Consider the following 26395-nt stretch of genomic DNA (forward strand, 5'->3'; position numbering starts at 1 on the left):
ACTCTTCAGAGAGGGAGCCCTTGGTGCAAGCCGGGGCTTCCCCTCCCTTCCCCCCCACCTGCCTAAGCCCGCCTAAAACTCCGGGCAGGTGGACGCCTGCCACTTTTCGCCTCCTCGGGAGGTCTTTGCAAGGTCCTCAGCAGAGAGGACTCACTCCGCCTGCAAAACCCACACGACGGAGCCAAGACAAAACAGCCCGTTGCCACAACGAGTGGCAGACGCGAAAACGAAAGAGCCGGCAAAAAAGAAGGCGCGCGCAGGAGACACGCGGCCGGCGAAAACAAAAAGCAGCGGGGAAGGCAGCACGCGGCTCACCAGCTCCACCTGCACGGGCGCGGAGGGTGTTAGCCAGCCGCAAACGGCAGGAGAGGCCCGCGCAGACAGCTCTCCTCGACCAGGCTCCCAGGGCAGGGCGGAGGACAACACAGGAAGCCCGGAGCTGGCCCAGAGCATTGCCAGCACCCCAGAAGGGGTTGTGGAGGGCACCGGGCCAGAACCAGAAAATGCTGCAGATGATCATCAGTACAGGCAAGATCACGGCGGTGGGGGGGAGGCATCTACCCAAGCCTCATCCTTTGATCCCCTCTTGCAAGGGGGATGGCAAGAGGCCTCTTCCCAACAGTTAGTGGACTTATTTAGAAAGTCCATGAGGGAGGAAATCAGGACCTATCACAGGGAATACCACAGGCGTGCCAGATCACCATCTTCCTCTTCATCCCCTCCTCCCCCCAGTACCCCCAGGCACAGGTCCAGTCACTTTAAGGGGCCCCTTACATTCCCGGGGGAGGAGACCATTAGTGAGGGAGAATGCGAAGCCTCTGATCACTTCTCTGAACCAGAGGAGACCACTCCCACCCCCACAGAACAAGTCCATAGATTCTTCAAAGTGGAAGACATATCTCTATTGATCTCCAAAGCTATTTCAGCACTGGATTTGAAGGATGCAGAGGACGCAGTGGACCCAGCTGCAGCTTCCAACCCCTCAGCCAAACCAATCAAAGGATGCCCCAAAGGAAAGAGGGAAATCTTCCCTCAAGAGGAACAGAGTAAGGAATGTCTACCCCTCCCTGAATATTTTGAGAGATGCGCCAAGAAAGAATGGTCCAACCCTGCTGCCAGCAAGACATTTCCCTCTAGCTTCAAGAAGCTTTACGCAGTTCCAGATTACATACAACGCCTCCTGGCGATCCCACTAGTAGATGCCCCTGTGGCTGCTCTGCAATCTGGGGGCCTAGTCTCCAAGGATGGCGACGGCAACATCAAGGATTCCCTGGATAAACGCATGGACATTGTCCTTAAAAGGCTGCATTAGATCCTGGCCACGGCCTTCAAGATTTCAGCCTCTTCTGCAACGATGGCCAGAGGCGGGATTGTCTGGCTGTGCAGACTCTTGGACATGATCCCAGCCTCAGCCCAAGGCATTAGGGAGGGCTTAGAGAGGGTTCTTCTTACCGTTTCCTTCCTAGCAGATTCTAACTTGGATGCCCTCCTTGCTATCTCCAGAACCATTGCCACCGCCTCGGTCTCCAGACGTCTCGCCTGGCTTAGATCCTGGCAGGCCGACTTCCACTCCAAGCAACTGGTAGCCGGATTCCTTTTCCAGGGGGGAACGCTCTTCGGGCAAGAGCTTGACAAGATCTTGGTGGAAACCAAAGGAAACAAGAAGACCATGCCCAAATACTTTAGAATGGATCATTCCAACTCCAACTCCAAATCCAACTCAACTTTTCGCTCCCATAGGACCCTTCCCAGAGCCCCTCGGGATGGTAGACAATGTTTTCGCAGAGTTTTCGCAGGAGACCCAACAATAATAACAACCAGTCCTTTCATTCACAACCCAAGTCAGGCAAGTTCTTTGGAAACGACAGAAACAACAACAACAGCAACAAGTCCTGACTATTCGGCCCCAGTCGGTGGTCTCCTACAACTGTTCAAGACCTCTTGGTCAAGCGACCATGTGGACAACTGGACCAGAGACATCGTTCAACCGGGTTACATAATAGAATTCAAACAAATCCCCAAGCCAAGATTCCGTTCCTTCCCACCCAGCTCGAGTTTCACCAAGGCCGATAGGACTCGCCGGGCCATCCAGCATCTACTCCAAATCAAAGCCATTGAACTAGTCCCCCCTTCGAAAAGGTCCTCTGGAGTGTTTTCTCACTTCTTTACAGTTCCCAAAAGAAATGGCGACTGGAGAGCAATCCTAAACCTGAGATTCATCAACCAACATATCAAGCTGCAACACTTCCGCATGGAGACCCTACGATCAATCGTAGAAAACCTTCGACCGGGGGAGTTCCTCACCTCCCTTGACCTGACAGAGGCCTACCTGCACGTCCCAATCCATCCATCCCACCGGAAGTTCCTTTGATTCGCCATCGGAGAAGAACAATATCAGTTCAGAGCTCTACCCTTAGGGCTCTCCACGGCCCCGAGAGTTTTCTCAAAAATCCTCCTGGCCCCCATCACTCTCCTACCACAAGAGGCCATTCACACACACCCATATCTAGACGACATCCTGGTCAGGTCCAAATCCGCACATCAGGCACGAACAGATGTTACCAGGACCCAGGAAGTCCTCCAACAACACGGGTTTTTGATCAACTCCACCAAAAGCAACACCATCCCATCCCAGAGGATGGAACATCTGGGTGCCATCATCGACACAACCAAGAATGCTCTGTTCGTACCTGCATCCAAGATCTCCAAGATTCAGTCATCAGTGAAACACAACATCTCGATCAAGAGGACATCACTGCTGCAGCTTGCCAGCCTACTGGGACTCATGGTGTCTGTATTTGATATGCTCCACGCCCGCCCACTCCAAACGTTTCTACAACCCTTCCAGTATCAGATCATGAGGAAGAGGTACCGATCCCTGACCTTACCGCTCCATCTCAAAGCCAGCCTCAAATGGTGGACAAGACGCCACAACCTGGAGAAGGGAAAGGTCTACCTACATCTCCACCGGGTAGAAGTCTTCATGGTTGCCAGCCTCCAGGGATGGGGAGCCACGGTGCAGAGTCAATTCATTCAGGGTCAATGGACTCCAGAACAAAAATCCCTCCCCATCAATATCCTGGAGACCAGGGCCATCTTCCTTGCCTTGCAACACTTTCTGCCAGTGATCAGGGGATCCCACATCCTCATCCTCACAGACAACGTGTCAGCCAAGGCATACTTGAACAACCAAGGAGGCTCCAGGTCGTCCCATCTACACAAGGAAGCCATAAGCATTCTATCATGGTCAGAAAAACATCTGCTCTCAATAGCAGCAGAACATATCCAGGGACGACTCAACACCACAGCAGACTGGCTGAGCTGGCAGACAGTGGAAGAAGCGGAATGGCAACTCAATCCCTACATCTTCGAGTTGATTTCTCAGAGGTTTGGCAAACCTCAACTGGATCTGTTCGCCTCGGCCTCCAACCACCAGATCCCAAACTTCATTTCAAGGTTCTACCACCCAACAGGATCAGGGGTGGATGCCCTCACAATTCCATGGCCCAAGACCTTGCTGTACGCATTCCCTCCAACACCGATCATTCCCAAGGTGCTTCGGAAGATTCTCTCGGAGAAAGCCCTCGTCATCCTGGTGGCCCCCTTCTGGCCACGTCGTCCATGGCTTTCTTCCATTCTGGACCTTGCAGTGACCCCAGGCTTCACACTCCCAACTCCTCACGACATGCTGACCCAGGGACCAGTATTCCATCCAAGCCCACAGTGGTTCAACTTAACCGTATGGCTGTTGAACGGAGACTGCTGAAACAAAAACGCTATTCAGACCAAGTAACTGATACCCTCCTGGCCTCTCGCAGATCCTCCACCAATAAAATATATAACTGTACTTGGAAAGCCTTCGCCAGATGGTGCAAGAGATGATCCATAAATCCAGAGGCACCTGAGATTCCCCAAATCCTTCAGTTCTTGCAGGAAGGGTTCGCTCAAGGCTTACGCAGTACCACCTTACGCCGCCAGGTGGCAGCTCTTACATCCATTTGGCCCCGCTTTCAGGGGATCCCGGCCTCTAGACACCCGGACGTCCTCAGATTCCTGAAAGGAGTTAAACAGCTTCAACCTCCAGTAAACCATCGATTTTCCACTTGGAGGCTACACTTAGTGTTGTCAGCTCTCACCAAATCCCCTTTCGAATCGGTACAAACCATCTACCTTAAGTGGCTTAGGATGAAGACCTTGTTCCTTCTGGCAATTACCTCGGCCAGACTCGTTTCAGAGCTGCATGCGCTGTCAGTCAACAAAGACTTTTTCATTTTCCATAAAGACAGAGTGGTGCTTTGTTTAGACCCAACCTTTGTTCCCAAAGTCAAATCAAGTTTCACCTCAACCAGGACATAGTTGTTCCCAACTTTTGTCCCAACCCATCACATCCTAAAGAAAGACTCTGGCACAATCTGGACATCAGACGATCCCTAAAAGCATTTTTAATTAGAACTGAACCTATTCGCAAATCTAGTAACCTCTTCATCAACGTTGCGCCCCTCAATCTAGGACAGCAAATGTCTAAGGCAGCAATCAATCGCTCCATCAAAGCATGCATTATCGAAGCCTACAAGGCCACTAATCAACCTGTGCCACATGGGATCACGGCCCATTCCATAAGGAGTGCCTCCACCAACGCGGCACTGAGAAGTCAAGTGTCGGTCCAGGACATATGCCGAGCAGCCACCTGGTCCTCAGTGTCCTCATTCATTAGACACTATAAAATTCACACCATAGCAGCTTCAGAGGCCACCTTCGGCAGAAGAGTGCTGGAACACATCATCGGGGATTGATCCTGACCCACCCGTTGAGGGACACTGCTATGGGAGGTCCCACAAAGGCGTCCTCCTCCGCCAGTAGAACGGTCCATTGGTACTTACCGTGAAGGGGCCTTCTACTGACAGTAAGGAGGACTCCCCGGATCGTTTTTAATCCCCGATGCCTTCCACACGCTCCTCCTGAACACGGACAGACACTCATGCATACAGAAATTTACCTAGCATTAGGGCAAATATACCTCGCTCTGTTTATAGTTAATGTTACTGTTTCTGTTACTGTTATCATTATTCCTGTTCTTGTTACTTCCTCTTGTGGAGCACTTCCTGCTGTTTTTTCTTGAGAAGGGAGTGCCATTACTGCTTGGACAGGCATCTACTGAGGAACTAGGCATCCAATCGGATCACAGGAAGTGACAAGTCTTTTGAGATCCTGCATCCCTGAGTTCCGGTTGGAAAACACCCATAAAGGCGTCCTCCTTACCGTCAGTAGAAGGCCCCTTCACGGTAAGTACAAATGGACCGCTTTACATGCAGAATATTCCTGGTTCAATCCCCAGCTTCTCTAGTTTAAAAAGGACCTGGCAGTTTGTGTTGTGAAAAACCTCTACCTGAGACTCTGTAGAGCTGTGGCCAGTCTGAATATAGACTATATACTGACCTTGATGAGCTGACACTCTAATTCAATACAAGGCAGCTTTATGTGTAGTTTTGCATTAGGTTGGGTTTTTTAAAAAGTTTCCCTGCCTGTAATGGAAATCTTAAAATCCTAGCAACAAGAATTAAATATTTATATTCTTATTTTTATTTGTACAATAAATCCTGGACTAATTACTTGATATATGAGTTTGAATCACAGAAGAATCCCTGCAGAAAATTCATGGCCATTGTATGTCAGCTGATAAACAGTTCACATGGGCAAAGAGAGTTAAATGCAAACAAATAACTTTATAGCAGCTTTCCATTAAAACTGAACAGAAACACTTACTACAGATACAAGTAAAAATAATGATTTCCTTACATTCCTGCCATATTGTACAACAGCTGGAGGGTGGTTCTAACCTTTGGGTAAATCAGGTCCTACTATACAAAACCTCTAGTTCTATTTACAGACTTGGCAGACAGAAATGGCTTTTTCTCGTGATGGAGTTACAGTAAGCGTCTGTAACTAAATCTGCAAATGGAATTTAAACAGACAGAATCTATTTGCCCAAACTAGATTTACTTGGCAGTCTGAGACATAAAATTCTGTAGGATTTTAAGGAAATGTAGCTATGACTATGCTTTTATGGTGGAAATGAGTCTAAGTATATCAGCTTCCTAATAATATTTGTGTTGGCACAGGTAGCATTCATTATTCATGACTGTGATTTCTGTACGGGCACACATAGGACTTCACACATGCAGGCCAGCTGCAGAGAGGAATTCTTCCGCTTTGGAGTATTCTTAGTTGCAGCAGTGCTTCTCCCCCTCCTGTCCAGACCCAGTGTTTGTCGCCCAAACTGGCACATGACATGAAAAGGGGGAACACTCCTCTCTCAGACTTCTCTTTGCTGCCTTGAAGAGAGGCTGTTTTATCCAAGCATTTTCTTCTGGCTCCGAGTGTTGTTCTGGAACAGGACCCTGACCTCAGGATACCCTCACCATCTCTGGGTCCCAGAGTGGCAAGCTTCTTTGATGACAAGGTTTTTGAAGGTCTGTCTTCATCCTTGGCCTTGGTTCCATCATCTTCAGTACCAGATCCAGCATCAGCCGAGCTTTATCAGTAGGTTTCCTTCCAGACACCTTAGTTCCCTTGCTCCCTCCCCCCAAACTTACCTCAATAGAGACCATGGAACGGATAAGTTCAAAAGATGGCTTATTTCTCCTGCCCAATCACAGTTTTCATTTTTGGTTTCTCTCTTCCTCACACCAGCCATTTTCTGCCAGTTAACTCTTCCGTGCCACCAGCCATTTGCCAAGCCCCAGGACATTTGCTCTGAAGGCATCACTGCTGGCTGCCTTTTTAGCTTAAAAAGGATATGATTCAACTCAGCATTTCCTGCAGACTCAGGCAGTATATAATTTTCTGGTTTTTTAAAAAAAAAATCTGATGAGGTGTCTTCAAAGTCTTGAACACAATATGAGAAGTGTATCCAATTGTCATATTGTGTGTATACCTGTCTCCTCTGATTTTTTTTTCCCGTCTGAGACAGGGCTTCTTATTTTGATTGTGTGGAAAAGACCATAGTTCTTTGGATCCAAAGCCAATGCCAATTCTGATCCAAAGCCAGCCAATTCTGAAAGTTTTGTATAGTGTCAGTATGGACCTCATTGGCTTCACAATTCTCCAGGGGCTTGTGGACATTGGTAATGGTACCTGGGCTGCAGTAAGAGTAGAGTGGCATCCTCTCAGTCACTATCTTGCTGGATGGTAGCTGCAATCAAATTGGCATTTAACATGACAGACATTCTGTGCCCGTTTCTGATTAAATCTCACTCAACCAGTGCTCAGGCTCCTTCAGCGACTTTCAGCAGTCTCTCTTGTTGACATCTGCAAGGTAGCCACGTGGTCAACACTATCCATGTTCATGAAGCACTGCATTGATAGTGTGGATTTCAGGAAAGTGGCAACTGTGGTTTCAATCACTTTTCTGATGATCAGCCCACACTCTCCTCCATGGTAAGTGTGTTTGCTATTCACCCATGTGGAACTGCACAAAAGCCACAGTGATGAAAACAGATTGCACTTAACTGTAACCATTGTTCATTGAGTGGTCGTATGTGCAGGCACACATCCCTACTTCCTATTCCCACTGTGGGCTGCTCTGGGTCAAGAACTAGTCTGTCTCACAGTGGTGAAGTAAAGACTGAGGGAGGAACGCTTCCCCCTCTCCTGTCTGTATCAATTTGTGTGGGAAATTCTTTCTCTGGATGGAAGGGAGTGCTCTGGCAGCTTGAAAAGCTCTAGAAGGTTGGAGAACTCTCTGCAGCTGGCATGCATGAGCACAGTCCCATGTATGCCTGCACAGAAGGCCACTTGGCGAACAACCACTTGAGGTAAGTACAACCCTATTTATATGCCAGAGATCATTACAATCAATCACACAGAGCACAAAACATAAGACATAAATAATATTGTTCAAATAACCAGACGTGTTTGTGTTATACATTTGGGTGGTATGACTTCCATTTTGCATGGAAGTCTGACTATTGAAAATGTTTCCTTCTGTCTGTGTTCTGCCTTCTTTTGGGCATCCTTACAATAATATTGTAAGGCAGTTTAGGATATATTTTTACCATTTAGGTTTTACTTTAAGTGAATCAATACAACTAAAAGCGCAAAGCTCCTTTTCATCTAATCTTTGGTATTCAGAGGACCTCATTTCTTTGATAAGAGGTCTTATGAGAACATACAGATTAAATCATTATTGTTTACTTGTTTATCTATGTAACAAATGAACAAATGGAGTATAGTCTGGTAGTAGAACAATTTCTAGAATGTTATATAGCTCCTGGCTTGAAGTATTAACATGCTTGAATCTGTAGGAGCACTCCACAAAGTGTTCCAAGCAGTAAATATTTAATCTTGACAGCATTCTGCAATTAATTTGCTGTAGAAATCTCTGAATACTTGGGCCCATACATTATTTGTTTGATCAGGTGTTATTAAAATATCTCTCTTAAACCTAAAAGTCCTGTGTAATATCAATTAGCAAACTGTGTTTATGACAGACCTATCTATTTTTGGGTATGGCTAATTGTGGTTCTTATTTGTTGATCTCTAGCCTGATCCTGTTAATGTTTACTTGGAAGTATGTTCCACTGATTTTAGCAAGACTTACAGTACTCAGCTTAGGGTTTCAGATTTGATGACAACATTAGAATATTGGTCTAGAATTGTTTGCTCTTATTTCTTTAAATGTCTCAAACAGTTGTTGAAAAAGTAAGTTTGCCAGATTTCCATATTTTAATGTATTATGCATTTTTGTCCTATCTATGCAGCTAAATTCTATTGCACAATAGAGGCTAAAGTATGTGATTCTGTGGAAACAATTGACAAACATGATAGTTATAAAAATACTTCACTAAAATGTGGTTATTGCTAACCATTTTGAAATTGATCAACCAAATATTAATCACCCAATCCATTAGTTTTATTGGTTGGTAGAGGTTTTTTATTTTTGCAAGACTGATGTAAGTGCCTTTTTGTTTTTATTTCAATATGCCATATTTTTTTACTGTAAAAAACTACTCTATATAATTGTGCTGAATAATCTCATTTTAATTCAGACCTTCATGTTTCCTATTTAGATTGGGGCTTATGACCAGCAAATATGGGAAAAATCTGTAGAACAAAAAGAAATTAAGGTAAGTCTTCTTATCTTAACAAACCTGTTTGACATAATTTTGTCTGAAGAATGTTTGTTTAAATGCTTAAATAGTTTGTCATTTATCTCACAGTAGTGATACATTGTATAATTATTGTACTTATTATATTTAAAGATCATTAGTATTTTCCTAATTTAAATCCAATTCTTAACTTCTATTAGTTGTTTCAAGATTAAGTGGGGTGAGGGCAGGATGGGACATGAAGACTTTATGTCAGGGCCAGAATATCTTTCTTTTGGGAAAGCTGGGAAGTATTTTGTGTGTTGCTTGATTCTAAACTTATTGCCAGTCTAATATGGATGTGGACTTGTATACATACTCAGGAAGCTGTATTATCTTTGGGTCCCCTCTATAATAATATATGGTTTTGTTTTTAGTTAGCATTACATGAAACTATGCTTGACACATACCGTACCATTATTGTAGAATAGATTGCCATATATTTTGACTTTTACATGGCTACCTTTATAGTTCTAGTTTACTTTTCCTCCTTTTTCATTTTGTCATTGTTTAAAACAGTTTATTAAATTGGTAAGTACTTAATGGCAATTTGTGTTATGCAAAATTGCTTTCGTAGATTAACTGTGTCTGCATTTTAGTGTGACTAACAAAATCACATCAGTATGTGATAAGTTAGGTACTCCTTTCTAAACGCCTCAGAATTACTTCTCTATTTAGTTTCAAAAGCTTAGACACAGGAGCTGCACATTTCTAAAAACTCATGAAAATGTAAGTTGGCACTACAGAATGGGTGTTCTTGAAGAGAAAGCATGACATTTGGATGTTTGATTATGTGTTATGGTTATGATACCTTATTTTCATAGATCATTGTCTTGAAATGCAGCTTCAAAATGTATTTTAGTTTTTCTGGAAGCAGTGCTAAAATTTTAGCTCTCTAGGTACCATTTTTAGCACAAAATCTATTCAATACAACCTCTGCTAGTACAGCATGTGAATGGATGGCTGGGAGCCTAATGGCTGGTTTGACAAAGCACTTAAACTAGCTGGAGTCTTTACTGAAAAACTGTCCCTGTAATTTGCTGCCTACCTTTGTTATAGTTGTACCCATGCAGGGAAACAAGTGGCAAATGCAACTGCTAAACCATTCCTTCCTCAGTCACTTAGGTTTACCTTCGCAGCTTCTGTGCAATCCCTCTTGGGACCATGCAAGCACAGGCCAGCCACATAGAGGATTTTTCTCAAAGTTTTCAAGGGTTTCAAGGTTTCTCAAGGTTTTCAAGGCAGATCTTTGGATCTGCCATCTAAAATGTTCAAGTGCAAATTTAGCATAAGGATGTGACTTGAAGGATGTGACTTGAAGCTCTCCTCACCATAGAAGGTTGCCATTGCTCAACCTGCTCTGCCTAGTTCTCCTTTGCCACCTCCTACACTGGTAACTAGCCTGGAGTCCTCTGATGAGATGGTAGAGATCCAGCTGCTGTTGAATGGACTTTCTCAGCCTACAGCAGAGAAGTCAGCTTCGTTGGATCCAGCTTCCCCTTTGGCTTCAATTGACACCTATCTCTGGGTCCATGTTTTCCCTATCCCATGAGAGATAGTGGCCTCCCAACTTAACTTGGAAAGAATACACTACATGATTCTAGCTTCCCTCTTCAGCATCTGCAGCAGTGGTCAGTTCCAACTGAGCTCTTTCTGCACTAAAGCCATTCTTGTCTCAGCTACTGATGTAATTTCTTCATCATCCATCAGAACTGGAGGCAGAGGCTTAGGATTCAGAGGAATCCATCTTAACCTCTGAAGTGGGCTTTGATGCCCGATTGGAACTATCTCCAGATGAGGCAGCCAGAGATTCAGGCTCTATTTCTCCCACTGAAAATCTGTGCCTCTATATGGAATAATTAATTTGTGCGGCAAAATCCCTGGAATTAGATATTGTGTGCTTGGATCCGTAACAGCAAGTTCAGATCCTCAAAGTTTATCTACTCTGCTTCCACAGGTCCATTAACATTATTTATGTTTCAGGTTCTGCTAGATATTGCTAGATGTGTGGGCCAAACCTGCCTCAGTGTCCCCTTCTACTGGGAAACTACAGGCTATGTATCAAGTAAGGGAAGAAGGGTGCAAATTTCTTTTTTCCCCACTCTGTGACTAATTTGCTGGTCACTGGGGTCATTCCTTTGAGGCATCGTTCTGGGGCCCATACTTGACTATTTGATAAAGAAGGGAGGAAGTTGGATACCTTGGAGAGAAAGATTTATTCTTCTACTGCCCTCACACTTCATATGGCAAAAAATAATACAAGCAGATTGTGTTAAATTAAGGAAACAGCAGATTAATGCTCATCCTGTGCTGGATTCAACAAGAAGACCTATGCCATCTGCTACTGTACTACAATGATCCTCCAAGTTGTGCCCTGCCAAATGACACCAGAGCAAAATATTGTTGAAGGCTTTCACTGCCGGATTCAACTGGTTCTGATGGGTTTTCCAGGCTGTGTGGCTGTGGTCTGGTGGATCTTGTTCCTAACGTTTCGCCTGCATCTGTGGCTGGCATCTTCAGAGGTGTATCACAGAGGGAAGTCTGTTACACACTTGGCTTGATCTTGAGGTCCCTCATCATCGTCATTACCTGTTCTGAACATGTTCCAGCTTGTTTACATCCTTCTTATATTGTGGTGCCCAAAACTGGTGCACAGAAATGATTACTGCTTTTCCCCAGACTATCTTCCAGACTCATTGTGCAAGGAACACTGCCTCCTTCCAGTTTGTTTGTTTATTACTTCACATTTATAGTCCACACTCCCCGAAGGGCTCAGAGTGGCTTACAACCAACATATCATAACTAAAAATCACAACATCGAATAAAACAATTTAGTGGCTCAGCAACAGATTTTAAAACAGTAATAAAAAGATGGCAACATCTTTCCTGGTGGGTTGAAGGAGGCAGTGGTCCGCCCACTCTTAAAAAGACCGTCATTAGATCCTAGTGATCCGGCCAATTACCGCCCCGTTTCGAATCTTTCGTTTCTGGGGAAGGTAATTGAGAGAGTGGTGTTGGAGCAGCTTCAGGGTTTTCGGAGGACGCATTGGTCTTCGATCCCTTCCAGTCCGGCTTCCGTGCTGGGCATGGGACGGAGACTGTTCTCGTCGCCGTCACAGACACGCTCCGTATGCAGCTTGACTGAGGCGGATCAGTGCTGCTGGTATTATTAAATCTTACCGCAGCATTTGATGTGGTCGACCTCACGACCTTTTGACCCACCGCCTGGCCGCTTCCGGGGTGCGGGGCACTGTCCTTCAATGGATTGCCTCGTTTCTCCGGGACCAGAGTCAGCAAGTGTAGGTGCCGGGGACAAGGCCTCCCGGAAGGTGCCTGGGCTTTACATGCCGATTGTACCCCAGGGAGCGCTGTGGTCCCCGCTGTTATTTAACATCTATATGCGACCCCTTGCTCAGCTGGTACGGAGCTTTGGGCTGGTCTGTCATCAGTATGCTGATGACACCCAGCTCATTCTGTCGATGGAGGGGGAAACCGTCACCGCCCCTGCAGCTCTGCAGCATTGTTTGGAGGCGGTTGCTGGTTGGTTGAAGCAGAGCAGGCTAAAGCTGAATCCATGCAACGGTCACCTCCAGATTAGACTATTGCAACTCGCTCTACGCGGGCCTTCCCTTGTGGCTGATCCAGAAATTAAAATTGGTCCAGCATGCGGCGGCGCGCTTGCTTAAGGGCGGTGCCTTTAGAGACCATATTATGCCTGTGCTGCGTCGCCTGCACTGGCTCCCAGTTGAGTTCCGGATCGTCTTCAAGGTATTGGTTTTAACCTTTAAGGCCTTGCGCGGCCTGGGACCCTCGTACCTACGAGACCGTCTGGCCCCATATGTCCCACGTCGGTCCCTGCGTTCTGCGGAGGCCAAGTCTGCTGCTGGTGATCCCCGCCCCCTCCATGATGCGGCTGGCCTCCACCAGGGCCAGGGCTTTTACGGCTCTGGCCCCTGCCTGGTGGAATGCTCTCCCTCCAGCTGTCCGGGCCCTGCAGGACCTTGATGAGTTCTGCAGGGCCTGTAAGACTGAGCTATTCCACCGGGCCTTTGGGGAGACCAGCTGCTGATGTGGGTGCCCGAAACTTCCCGAGAAACACTCTAAGACCCACTGTCCTTCTCTTAAGAGGAGTTTTAATAGTCGGATGCCATCTATTTTAAACTTGATTGGGTTTGATAACTGAATGATGCATTTTAAGTCTTAACTTTGTATCTTTGTTTTATTTGTTTGTTGGTGTTGTACACCGCCCTGAGCCCTTCGGGGGAGGGCGGTATAAAAATGAAATAATAAATAAATAAAATAAATAAACAACCCACCCCCACCCACTGCACCCATGAGAGGCCAAGGCAATAGATGGAACACAGCATCACCTCGGCTGGCCAGGTGGAAAAGCTTGGGTGAACAGGGCTGTTTTACAGGCCCTGCAGAAATTTTGCAGATCTCGCAGGGCCCTAACTTCCTTAGGAAGCCTGTTCCACCAAATGGGGGCCAGGGCCATAAAAGCCCTGGCCCTCGTAGAGGCCAGCTGGATGGTTTTGGGGTCAGGGACCTCTAACAGGTACTCCTCCGAGAAATGGAGGGACCTGGTAGGGCAATACGGGGAGATGCGGTCCCTCAGATATGCAGGGCCAAGACCACTCACAGGGCCAAGATCACTTTGAACATGATCCGGAACTTGATCGGCAGCTAGTGAAGATGATACAGGACCGGAGTAATCCAGTCCCGGCTGGACACTCCAGTGGCCTGGCTGCTGCATGTTGTACGAGCTTAAGCTTCCGATCACAGCTAAAGGCAGGCCAGCACAGAGCGAGTTACAATAATCCAGCCTAGAAGTGACCGTTGCATGGATCACTGTGGCTAGGTCAGAGCAGGAGAGGTATGTCTGGGTGACCTGGGCCTCCAGCGATAACATTGGGTCCATAATCACACCCAGGCTGCAAACAGTCGAGGCTAGATGTAAAGCCTCGCCATCTAGCATAGGCAGGCAAAAGTCCGCCAGCCTCTCACCGCGACCCTACCACAGGACCTTTGCTGGATTCAGCTTCAGCCAATTTTCTCTCAACCAACCGGTGACCGCCTCTAAACAACACTGGAGAGCTCCAGGGACTGAAGACGGGTGGCCTTCCATCATGAACACGATCTGGGTGTCATCCGCACATTGGTCACACCCCAGTCCAAAACTCCAGACCAACCCTGCCAGGGGATGCATGTAGATGTTAAAAAGCATCGGGGAGAGGATCGCCCCCTGCAGCACCCCACAAATTATGGGGTGACGCCTGGAGTTCTCTCCCCCCAATGCCACCTGCAGTCCCCAGTTCTGAATAAACAGGACCAGCCAGCACAAATCTGATCCCCAAACTCCAATATCGATGAGGTGGTGAACCAAAAGGTCATGATCTACCATAACAAATGCTGCAGTGAGATCTAACAACACCAGCAGTGTCGAACTGTCTAAGTGGAACCGGAGTCCATCCACAATGGCTACCAATACTGTCTTGGTCCCATGGTCAGTGTGGAAGCCGATTGGAAGGGAACTAGTACATTTGTATCATCCAGGAACTTCTGGAGCTGAACAGCCACCACTCGCTCAATTACCTTAACCAGAAACAGTAGATTCAAAACCAGGTGGTAATTGGCCAGATCCAAAGGATCCAACTGAGGTCTTTTTAGGAGGGAGCAGACCACTGCCTCTTTACACCAACCTGAAAAGACTCCTTGTTCAAGGGAGCTGTTAATGATATTCAAAAGGTGGCCCTGAAGCTCCTCCCGGCTGACCTTAACCAGCCAGGAAGGGCACGGATCAAAAGAACAAGTGGTAGGTCCCACAGCTGCCAATGCCCTGTCCACATTCGCTTGGTTGAGTGAGCTGAAATAGTCTAAACAAGGACCAAAAGACGGTCAAGGGGCCTCCAATCGTGACTGGAAGAGTTTGGCAGAGGGACAAGATCTTTTCTATGAAGTAAGTCGCAAAAGCATCACAGCTGAATGCCAATTCTTCCAATTAAGATATACTTCCTCCAGTTAAGATATACTTCGCTAGGACTCAAAAAGGTGTAGTGGTTAAGAGCAGTGGACCTTAATCTGGAAAAACAGGTTTAATTCCCCACTCCTCCACATGAGTGATGGTGAACTAGATTTCTTTCCCTGCTTTTACACATGATACATGGTGGGTGACCTTGGGCTAGTCACAGTTCTTCAAAATTATCTCAGCCACACATACCTCACAATGTTATAAGGAGAGGAAGGAAAGGAGTTTGTTAGCTGCCTTGAGTCTCCTTACAGGAGAAAAATACAGGGTATTAAACCAAATTCCTCTTCTTTTTCTCAAGCTTTCTTGGCAGTTTTTTTTAGGGAGAGTCCTGATGTTGAACATCTGTAAGGTAGCTATGTGGTCTTTGGTCTCAGTGTTCGCGAAGCACTATGCCATTGATGTCAATTCCAGGAGGGACATAGCTGTAGGGAAAGCAGGGTTGTAGTCATTGTTTTGTTAAGGAACACACACCTTCCTCCTGTCGTAAGGGAGCTTGCTATTCTCCCATGTGAGACTGCACAGAAGCTATGAAGATGCAAACACAATTGCAGTTACCTTTAACTTTTTTTCATCAAGTGGTCCTCTGTGCAGGCACACATCTCTCCCTTTCTTCCCCACCTTGGGATCCTCTGCTATGTTGGTCTTTCTCCACGGTGGTGAAGGATGGACTGAGGAAGAAGTACTCCCCCTGCCTCTGTCACATGCAAACACTGGAGCCACCAGAGGAGGGAGAGAGTGCTCCAAGACATGTGGAAAGAGCTCGAAATATTGAGAAAATCTTCTCCACAGCTCACTTGTGCATGCACAGTCCCACAAGTGCCAGCACAGAAGACCACTCAGTGAACAACAGTTATAGGTAAGTGTGAACATGTTTTTCTATACCACTTTCCACAAGAAGCTTGCAACTACCACTGTTGTGTACCTCTTCATCTGCAAAAAGCACAGCTGAGCAATATGAGTGTTGTGTGCTGAGCGTCTTATGCTAGGTGGAGAGATTGAGAAGGAAGATGCATGTTGTACTAACTGCATGTATGCTCATTCTCTCTTTTAGCAGATGAAGAGAGTGTAGATAGTAATGATGGTGAGGAAAGAAGAACTGGGCAGTGGTCGTGAATAACTAGAGCAGTGGGTAGGTGACCACTTCAACTCTATTTGTTTGCAGGGCTGTGATATATCCCACTAATAATTTACTTCTATTTAAATTATTTACTTATAGAAGATTGACTTATTTTATTTGCAGTCTGCTTTTCTTGCTGAGACTCAAGGCAGATTATAAAATATAATAATATATAATAATAGTGCAACCAGACAGCATAAAGTTATATAAGGTTATATAAAAACCCATTATGCTTCCCTCAATCAGAAGTGGCATTCACTTTGCAGCCTTTGTTTGGGGCATGTTTGCTGTTGTTACCCATTGCCCTGTTTCCCTGTGTTTCTTGCCCTGTCTGCAGTGGGGTAGGCATTACCCTTTACCCTGGGCTTTAGTGTTTCTTGAGGCAGGGCTGAGGGATATCGTGTTCATTGGATTGGCAGCTCTGCCCTCCCTTCCTGGCAACTCGCCCCCCTCATATTACTACTTCAATACCTATAAAAATTAAATATCTTACACAGTATATGCAATTTATATCACTTGGAGATTTCAGGAATGAGTGCGCTTTTCACCAAGGCGGGGGTGGGGGCTGCAATGCAAGTGGTTATTCAACCACCGCTAAAAGAAAGCAACATAGGTGCTCGGTAAGCCTCAAGGAGAATGGCATTCCACAAGCAAGATGCCAGTACTAAAAAAATCCTATCTTTGCTAGACTGTTTGTGGTTCATTGTCAGAAAGAAGAGGGCAAGCAAGAGAAGTTTTGTAGGCAATTGGCTATGTATCAGGAAGGCAGAGTAACATACAAATACCAGGCCTAAAGACTCTGATTTAAATTTTGCTTGTTGTGGCTTTGTTGATCTGTTCTATTTTAGTGGGGCTTCAGCTATCCAGGAAACTAGGTCACGCCCCCAGTTGCTATAGACAGGGCAATGCAAATTTTTGCAAGATCTCTTGAATGGCTGTGGGTTGTCCCATGCAGTCTGCATAGCCCTGTTGCCAAAGCCAGAGGTTGATTAGCTTGCTCCACTGCAAACTATTACAGATTCCAGTACTTACCTTATGGAGGAAGACAGGAAGTCTTCAAAAAACTTAGTAAGGCATAATTTGCAGGTAAAGAACTGGAAGGCAGATCCACTTACCAAATCTAACCTTTCCACCTAGAAATTCACGGGCAGACTTCTGTTCAGGGACACCACCCTAGAAAATGTCCCAACAGAAAACGCAGAAAAGAAAAAAAGCAATGCTTTCATCCTCATCCTCCTCCATATCGAAGGAAAGATACATCACACAAAAGACCTTCAGTTTCTTTTGTCCCTACAAATCACAACATGGCAGGGAAAAAAAACATCAGATTGGGCAGAACATCCACATACAGACCCAGAGGAAAAAATTCCAACATGGCAATGGAGATAGCAACACTCCATCAATTTGGCAACAAAAATCTGGCAACAATTTTCAAATTGGGCAAAAACAAAAGATATAAATCCAACGTCATCATATGTAAAGGACATTATTCTCTTCCTGATGGAAGGGTAGAAGAAAGGACTAAAGCCAAAAACGTTAAAGAGGCAAGTCACAGCACTATCAGTGGTGCTAAGACACAATGGTATCGTGGATCAAAGAACACATACATAAAAAGGTTCATCAAAGGAACTGTACAACTGGCACTGTTGGTGCAATACAGGTTCCCCCCGTGAAATTTAAGTAAGATGTTAAAAGCACTAACAGCACCTCCTTTCAACCCTCTACATCCAGTGAAATAAAATCGCTATAATGGAAAACAGCATTCCTGTTAGCAATCACTTGGGCCAGAAATCGGAATTAGGAGCATTGTCAGAAAGGAAAGAACTATATGTACTTTCCACACTGATTCTGTAATTCTAAAAATAGCTCCTCTCTCATACCAAAAGTGGGATCAAGTTTCCACATAAATCGACTTGTCATGTTACTTTCGTTCTGTCCACAACATCTCAAAGAAAGATCATAGCGCAAACTGAGAACACTAAAATTTTACTTTAAAAGAACTAGGGAATTTAGGCAATCACATTCCTTATTTGTTCTATACAGACCTAACAAATTGGGCAAGAAAGCATCCAAAATTTCCATAGCAAGATGGGTGAGAATGTGTATACAACATGCATATGAAGCTCAAAAGCTGTTGGCTGCATCAAGGATAACAGCACACTCCACAAGAGCCACAGCAACATCAGCAGTCCTAAAAACTGGAGCACTCATAGAGGACATCTGCTGGGTGACTACCTGAACAACAACATCAACCTTTGTGAGACATTACAAAATTGAGAAAATTGACTCAGTGGAGGCAGCTTTTGGAAGAAGGGTTCTGCAATAAGTATTACCCTAATCTCACAGCTATGAAAAACCGTATCTTATTTTTCCCCACCCCAGGTTCAGCTGAGGTACGCTCTGAATGACTGACACCCTACTGAAATAGAACAACACATTGGATTTAACTGAAGGTGTCTTCTCTTCAGTGGGGCAAAGTCATGCAGATAAGAAACAAACAAACAAACAAACCTGGAAGGAGCTGCATAGCTAGGCTTGGGAAGACTGGATGGGGCAACCCACAGTCTCCCGGGAGTACCTGCAAAAATTTGCATAGCCCTGCCTGTAGCAACTGGGGGTGTGACCTAGCCACTCTGGATAATTTTACCCCACTGAAGAGAAGACACCTTCAGAGAAGTCTAATGTGTTGTTTCCTTGCTACATCAGGTGGTTATTGTAATTCCATGAATGTTTGCTGTGGATCCTGCTGGTGAGAATCTCTTGACTGAGCAGATTTGGCTGTAGATTATGGATTTTCTGTGACTGGAGACACACAGATATTTTTGGTGATCAGTTGGTTTCCAGTATAAGATTGTTGTGAGGACAAAATGGAAAAGAAGAGGACAATATAAGCCATCTTGGGTCCTTGTTGGAGAGAAAAGTGGGATATGAATGCAGTAAATAAAAATATTCATACAGTGGTGTCTAGAAAGATGTACTTCTTGTGTGGATTGGTTCATAGTCAGGTTGCTGGTGTGGTGGAAGTAGCTGAAGGCAACTATTTAAATGTTTCCCATGTGATGAAAATGTTGAAAATTGATGAAAATGAGAATTGATGAAAATGTTATCATTATATCTTGGGTGCAAGAGAAGGGAGTTGAGATGGGCCTGTGTTACATATAAGATTGCGGAACTTGAGTTCATTCACAAGAAGAAGAAAATATGGTTTTTATACTCTGCTTTTGTCTATGTTTAAGGAGTCTCAATGCAGCTTACTATTGCCTTCCCTTCCCCTCCCTACAACAAACCTTGTGAGGTGGGTGGATCTGAGAGAGTTCTGGGACAGCTGTGACTAGTCTAAGGTCATCTAGCAGGCTTCATATGGAGGAGTGGGAAACAAACCTGCTTTGCCAGATAATTATGCTGTGCTGGCTCCCAAGTTTAGAACAATGGTTCCCTCTGGGGCTGAATAGGGACATAAGATTCTTATCACACTTCAGATGCCAATTCCCACCCACCCCCCAGCATTTTCCCTCTGCTCTGATCAAGTTGATTACCAAGTGCTTAGTACCTTTGTATCCTGAATTCCTTCTTTGCAATATCTCTCCCATCTTCTGAGTACAACATAAGAACTTAAAGATCTCTGATCCGTTTTGTATTTAATGAATGGAACTTTGTCTCTCAAAAGCTTATACCTCAAAATCTTATTGATCTGTAAGGGGCTACTGGACTCAAATCTAGCTGTTCTGCCTCAGAGTAACACATCTATCCTCTGAAACAACATTAGACTTGTAAATCATTGCAGTACCTTTATATATTGTGGTCCCTGACAGCTTTTCCAACTCTGTCATTCTCAACCATCCAGAAGTCTCCTGTATTCTTAGAGTACTCCACTCATATGTTGTTCTGTCCCATATTTCTGCAACTTCCTCAATGAAAATTGTGAGGTACTTCTTCCCTGTTTCCCCACATCTTTTCCTTCATTGTGTCTTTTTTCTTCATTGCGTCTGTTTTCCTCACTGTTGAAATTACAAAAGCCATATCTGGATCCCAAATGAAAACTCTTTGGACTTTCTCAGTTTTATGGGCAACCATTGGCCACAGAATTTTGTTCCTTTCTCAGTAGCAATCTATATTGGAGATTCTTTCTCAGTGGCAATCTATATCCACTAGTGTCATTGAGGAATTTACATGCTAATGTTTGGAAGATTGCTTGAGATAGCTTTTGTGAAAATGAGCACAATTGTTGGATAACTGGTAGGATGTTGCATCCATCACACAAGCCCAGCAACTAAAGCCCATCGCAATTTCTTGTTAGGTTTGCCTGCAAGGTGCTGAAAATATATTTAAAATGGGTACTTCATTTTATTGGTGGGCACAGGCCTTTCTTGTGGTGATACTCACTATTACAGAGAACCAGCACCTTTCATGGGAGGCCTCTTCCAAGCACAGGGGGCGGGATTTGATAGAAATCAGTGCAACCATATATATGAGGGCTGGCACTTTTTAAAACAAAAAAGCATTGGTTGGGGACACAGTTCTATTTTATAAACCTCTTAAAATGGTTTAAAAAGTCCTCAAAACTTTCTCAAAATCTTTCTGTACAAGTGTTTGAAACTAGTCACTCTTAGATCCTTCTTGAAGCCATCCATTTATTTAGTGAAATTATTTGCAACAATCTGTAGCAACCCAGCATACTGCAGGTATTCTTAAACGTAGGAGGTTTTTTGCAGTGGAAAAAGCAGCAGATGATACATGATGCTTAAAAATTCTGTTTACACAGCTCCCACAGCATAATGATTTTTGGGGTCAAGAATCCATAAAGAGTTCCACTGTATTTGCATGCTTTCACTATTTGAGATGTGAAGGTATAAATGCAATGGGAGTTCTGCCTTGGTCTCTTTATTCTGCAATCATAACAGAAATACAGTACCATTCATTACTAAAAGGAAACAAAATTGGCTTCTGAGTTCTGACTATGGGATTATGTTGGTATGAACCTACTTTCCTGGCTCATGGCACTGTACAAAAACTGAAAAATGACATGAAACCATTTGCTGTTGTGTAATGTCAAATGCCTTCCTCTTATACCAAAGAAGATAGCGGTCTGGAAAAAGTTGTTATAAGGAATCTTAGAGTCTTGTGATGACTAAGGACTGTTGAATGGTTTGGAAGAACAGAGTGGTCTAGGTTCCAGTTTGAGCCAGTGTCACCAGGGATGCATATGGAAAAGAATGACTATTGCTTCAATCCAGATGAATGGTAGCTAACTAATTTTGCTTTCCGTGAGGTTGGCTACTTTGTGTGTCCTGATACTTTATTCTCTTTTGTACGTATAACTTCAAACTGCTGTGTAGCATATTTACACAATGTGCTGTCTCTGAAGCTGTGTAAATTTTCATTTATTATGCCTCATAAGTTAAAGATTTGATTTCTGATTTACAACCTGGCCCCCACTACAATACTTTTACTCTTGGCTCTGTTGTTACTTTAGGCATGATGTATGCATGCAGCAGATTAAGGTGGTAGAATGGATTGTACCCTTCAGACTACTTGTGCGGAAAGTTGCATTTTTAAAGCTTACTCATTTAAAATCTCAAATAAAAAATTAGCACTGCACAGACATGTCCCAGGTTAGCCCTTTTTGTGCTGTGCAAGTTTTCCACTTATATAGAATTAATGATCTTTGAAATATGTATTCCCACACCTGCAGTCTGAGGTGATGCATTCCATTCTAATCCTCTCTGTTCTCTGCCACATTACCACTTCAGTCTGCTGAATGTCTAGACCTAGGTCAAAGGTGTAAAATGCATCACAGGTTAAAATATGTCTGTAATTCATTGGCATCTATTACTGCACCAAAATTTAAATTTCAAAGTCTAATGGCTGATGCATCTTTGAAAATTAAAAGGCAAAGCCAATCAGATATCAAAGCAAGTAATTTACTAACTGCAGCAAGCATGTGTATGTAGTATGTGGCTGAATAATTGAACTGAATTACCTATATAAGTCGTTCTGATATTAAAAGGGACCTTGATGTGCATTACATTATTTTCTGTATTCAGAAATTATTTTTAATTTGTAAAGGCATAATTCAGAAATGTCTTGCAATGGACTGCTAATTAAAAAGGTCAGTATCATTACTGACCCTTATTTCCAGTTTAAGTTTTAATCTTGTTTCAATGTAATGATGACAATCTAATAATCTTTACATATTGCAGGGTTTGAGGAACAAGCCAAAGAAAACTGGGCATGTCAAGCCGGATCTCATAGATGTTGATCTTGTAAGAGGTAAGACAGATCTCCTAACTAAGGGATTCCGTATCTATCTGTGAGTGGTCGATGAATATGTAGGTTCCTCCTCCCCCTCACTGCACTGTTCTGCCCTACACTCCTCCTTGTTCCCCTTCTGCAAATGGATTAGAACCTATGAAAATCTTAGAAAGCTACCACAGTCTACCTTCTGTATATTACTTGTTTAAATCTTCCTATAAAAAGAACCTTGGTTTTATTGGGGTATAATTCTGGTATGCATATGTCATAGCAAACCCATTGGTAGGCAGAATAGGAAAGATCCAAGTTGGGTATAGAATTTTTCACTTTATGGTGAAAGAAATAGTAATTTGCATGACTCTGATAAGGAACATAAATAAAACAGAAGACTGGTAACAAGTACAAAATAAGTTTCCTAAGGTAAAAAGTCTTTTCCGTTTGCCTAAGTAAGGTCTCAAACAAGGTTGTCAGAAAGCCCTTTGTTTTCAGTTCATTTCAAAATGTAGTCAGTTTCATGTTGGATTCAGTTTTATGACATGCAACCACAAGCTACCTAGGTAGATTGCAAGAACGAACTGCCTTCACAAACAACTTCCTGGGTCTCTCAAGAGATTCCTGTTTTAATTTCTCACATCATTTCTACGTGATAAAAAATGTATTCAATCAGGGCTGACACAAAGAGCTTTTTATGTAATAGTGGTTAAAATTGAATTATCTCCATAGTCAGATCCTGGATACTGCCAGAACACAGCTCCAATGTGTGTGACATTTATGTTGTATGTATAAATTTAAAAGTTCACGGACTATAAAATAAACTCGTCAGTAACAGTTTGCAATTACAATTTTGCTAAAGTCCTGGTCTTACACCATTATTACCTGAGATAATAGCTAATTCTTTCTGAAGTAGTATTTCTCTTGAAAGTCAGTTTATCGTAAGCAAATGCAGTAATGGTAGTGAACGTACAAATATCTTTTGGAATAGATTGTGTTGATTTGGCATTTGTTCTGGGTTATGACCACAGGTGAGATCTGTCTTGTCATGATAAAGCTTTTAATATTATGGTTTCAGTAGCACTGAAAATTACAGCTACAGTCAGATACTGAAGCACTGTTAGCCTTGCCAATGTTGGTTGATTATTACATGTAACATATCCTAGAAATACCGTCTTAAATCATATTTAGTATGCTCAAAGTGATAACTTGAACAGTAATGCTATGAACAAATGAGTGTAAGATTGTACACTCAGTTTATCAAGTTATACCAGCAGGCCACTTCCCTCTCTTTCTTCATTGATTCAAATCAGAAGTGAGCAAAGATTCATCAGCCCACATCGCATGGTCACTTGTGGGAAAGGGGAAAATAGTGCTTTTTCAGATGTGGCCTGTTGAGATCCTGAGAGAACTAAACACACATTTCCCTTTTAGTTTTTGTTCTGAACTGGGCCCTAGTTTTTTCTCTCTCTCTTTTTGTATAGGAATATTGTCAAATTGAGGAGTTGAGGAGTGTATGTGTGTCCTATGGAATTTCAGCATAATATCACCTCCAGTCTGTTTTCCTGTTCTCAGATTTAAAAAATATTTTTATTTAACAAAATTTATTTGGAAAATGGCAACAGAAAGGGGCAGATGAGTCTCCCTGGAGAGAGAGTTCCAGAGTTTTGGTGCCATGACTGAGAAGGCCTTCACCTGGGTTCCTACATAAGTTGAAGACACCTGAAGCATGGTCTCCAGAGAAGTCCATAGTGGTTGGGTAGGGTCAGAAGGAAGTATGTGTATTGTTCCCAAGTGATATAGAGTTTTAAAGGTCAGTGCCAGCACCTTGAGTTGCACCTGGAAAGAAAGATTGGGAGTTAATATAGATGGGCCAAGGATGGAGTGATATGATTCCTTCAACCCACTTCAGTCAACATTCTTATGACAGCAGTCTGCATCAACTGAAGTTTCAAGGAGAGCTCCATGTAGAGTTCATTGCAGTAATCTAACTAAGATGCAAGAAGGCAATGCACAACAGTGGCCAGATCTTTTCTGTCCAGGAAAAACTACAGCTGGCTAACCACTTGAAGCTGGTAGAAGGCACTCCTGGCCACAGGTGCCACCTACTTATCCAGCAGTAGGGCTGGGTCCAAGAGTACCCCCATAGTATGGACCTGTTTTTTCAAGGAGTGTGTAACCTCATCCAGAATGGGTGACACCTTAAATCTTGTGTCAGATCTTCTGCTCACCAATGACATTTTAATCTTATCAGGCTTAAGCGTCAGTCTGTCAAATTGCATCCACTTCAAAACTGCCTCCAAGCACTGGTTCATGGTTTCTGCATCCTCCCTGGGATCAGCTGGAAGTGCAAGATAGAGCAGAGAGTCATCCACATGTTGATTACCACCCAGTCCAAATCTTCATATGACATCACCCAGAGGTTTCACAGAGATGCTAAAACACATAGGGACAAAATGGAACCTTGCAGTACCCCACAGGACTAGGACAAAGGAGCCGAGTAGCACTTCCCCAGCACGACCTTCTGAAACCTACCCCCCCCCCCCCGAAAGGACTGGAACCACTGCAAGACAGTGCCTCCCAATCACATCCCTAAAAGATGGTCCAGAAGAGTATCTTGATTAATGATATCAAAAGCCACTGAGAAGTCCAACAGAATTAGTATAGTCATACTTCCTCTGTCACCAAAGTGATCCAGACTATTTCAGTCCCATAACCAGGACTAAGACCAGATTGGAAAGTATCTAAACAGTTCATTTAATTCAGGAAAACTTGAAATTGTCCAGCTATCATCCTTTCAAACATCTTGTTCAAGAGTGGAGAACTTGAGACTGCTTGATATTTATTGACATCTTCTGGGCCAAGGGTAGACTTCTTAAGAAGTGGCTATATCACAGACTGTTTCAAGACTGGTATGACCAACCCCTCTATCAAGGAACCATTAACTATCCTTTGGACCAAGTTGGCCAGGTGCCTCTTCCCCAGCAGTTTTAAGTAGCCAGGAAACGTTAGGGCCATACAAGTAGGTGGTAGGCTTCATATGTATGGGTATTCAGTTCTGCTAAGCATTTTTTTTCTACAGGAATTTTTTAATGTATCTTTGTAGCCATCAGTTGTATAAGCATTCAGCAGCCAGGTAAATATGGATAATCTTTGTGATTCCATACCGATCAAAGGATAAATATTTTCATTATTTTTATGGTCTGAATAAATGTACATACTACTTTATATCAAGAGAAGTAATTTCTGGACTTCATAGTACTGTGGTGTTACCCAGCTTTCACAGGTGGGTAACAGTGGGTATTACTTAGGGTCAGTTTCCATGTGATATGCTTTCTTCCTGAAGGGTAAAATGTAATATCAGTAATGAAGATCAAGTGTTTTACTGGCAGTATGCAATAGTCTATGTGAATATTTTGCTGGAACAAATATAACTTTTACTTAAATGTTTAAAGGGAATTTTCCAATTGTATTTTATGCATGTGGAACTGGAAAATCCCCATATTTTACAGCTAAATAATTTGTTTCTCCTTTAGGTTCTGCCTTTGCTAAAGCTAAACCTGAAAGTCCTTGGACCTCTCTAACTCGAAAGGGAATTGTTAGAGTGGTTTTTTTCCCATTCTTCTTTAGGTGGTGGCTACAAGTGACATCACAGGTTATTTTTTTCTGGCTCCTCGTCCTTTATCTTCTTCAAGGTATGACTGGATGATAAAGTCAGTCAAATATAATAAATAGGAAAACAAAGCAACAACTCATTTTTCTGAGTGCTGATGAAGCATTTTCATTGTTTCTTTTGTCTATCCAAAAGCAGACACTGAAGATGTAATAATGGCAACTAATTCTGGTGACCCCACAAAT

The 26395-nt window shown here is 43.7% G+C and overlaps 1 protein-coding gene across 5 annotated transcripts in view; it reads left to right on the forward strand.

Moving 5' to 3' along the window:
- Positions 1-26395, forward strand: part of PHTF2 (putative homeodomain transcription factor 2) — a 100931-nt gene that overhangs the window by 47117 nt on the left and 27419 nt on the right. For 3 of the 5 annotated variants that reach the window (XM_048499460.1, XM_048499461.1, XM_048499458.1), the window contains exons 3-6: positions 9069-9125; positions 9825-9875; positions 22495-22564; positions 26074-26232. In XM_048499460.1, coding sequence (XP_048355417.1) covers positions 9069-9125; positions 9825-9875; positions 22495-22564; positions 26074-26232 — 337 coding nt within the window. The remainder of the gene's footprint in view (positions 1-9068; positions 9126-9824; positions 9876-22494; positions 22565-26073; positions 26233-26395) is intronic. The other 2 variants (XM_048499462.1, XM_048499459.1) reach the window with 1 other exon arrangement.

The sequence above is a fragment of the Sphaerodactylus townsendi genome, linkage group LG06, assembly GCF_021028975.2.
Source record: "Sphaerodactylus townsendi isolate TG3544 linkage group LG06, MPM_Stown_v2.3, whole genome shotgun sequence".
Classification (NCBI taxonomy): Eukaryota; Metazoa; Chordata; class Lepidosauria; order Squamata; family Sphaerodactylidae; genus Sphaerodactylus; species Sphaerodactylus townsendi.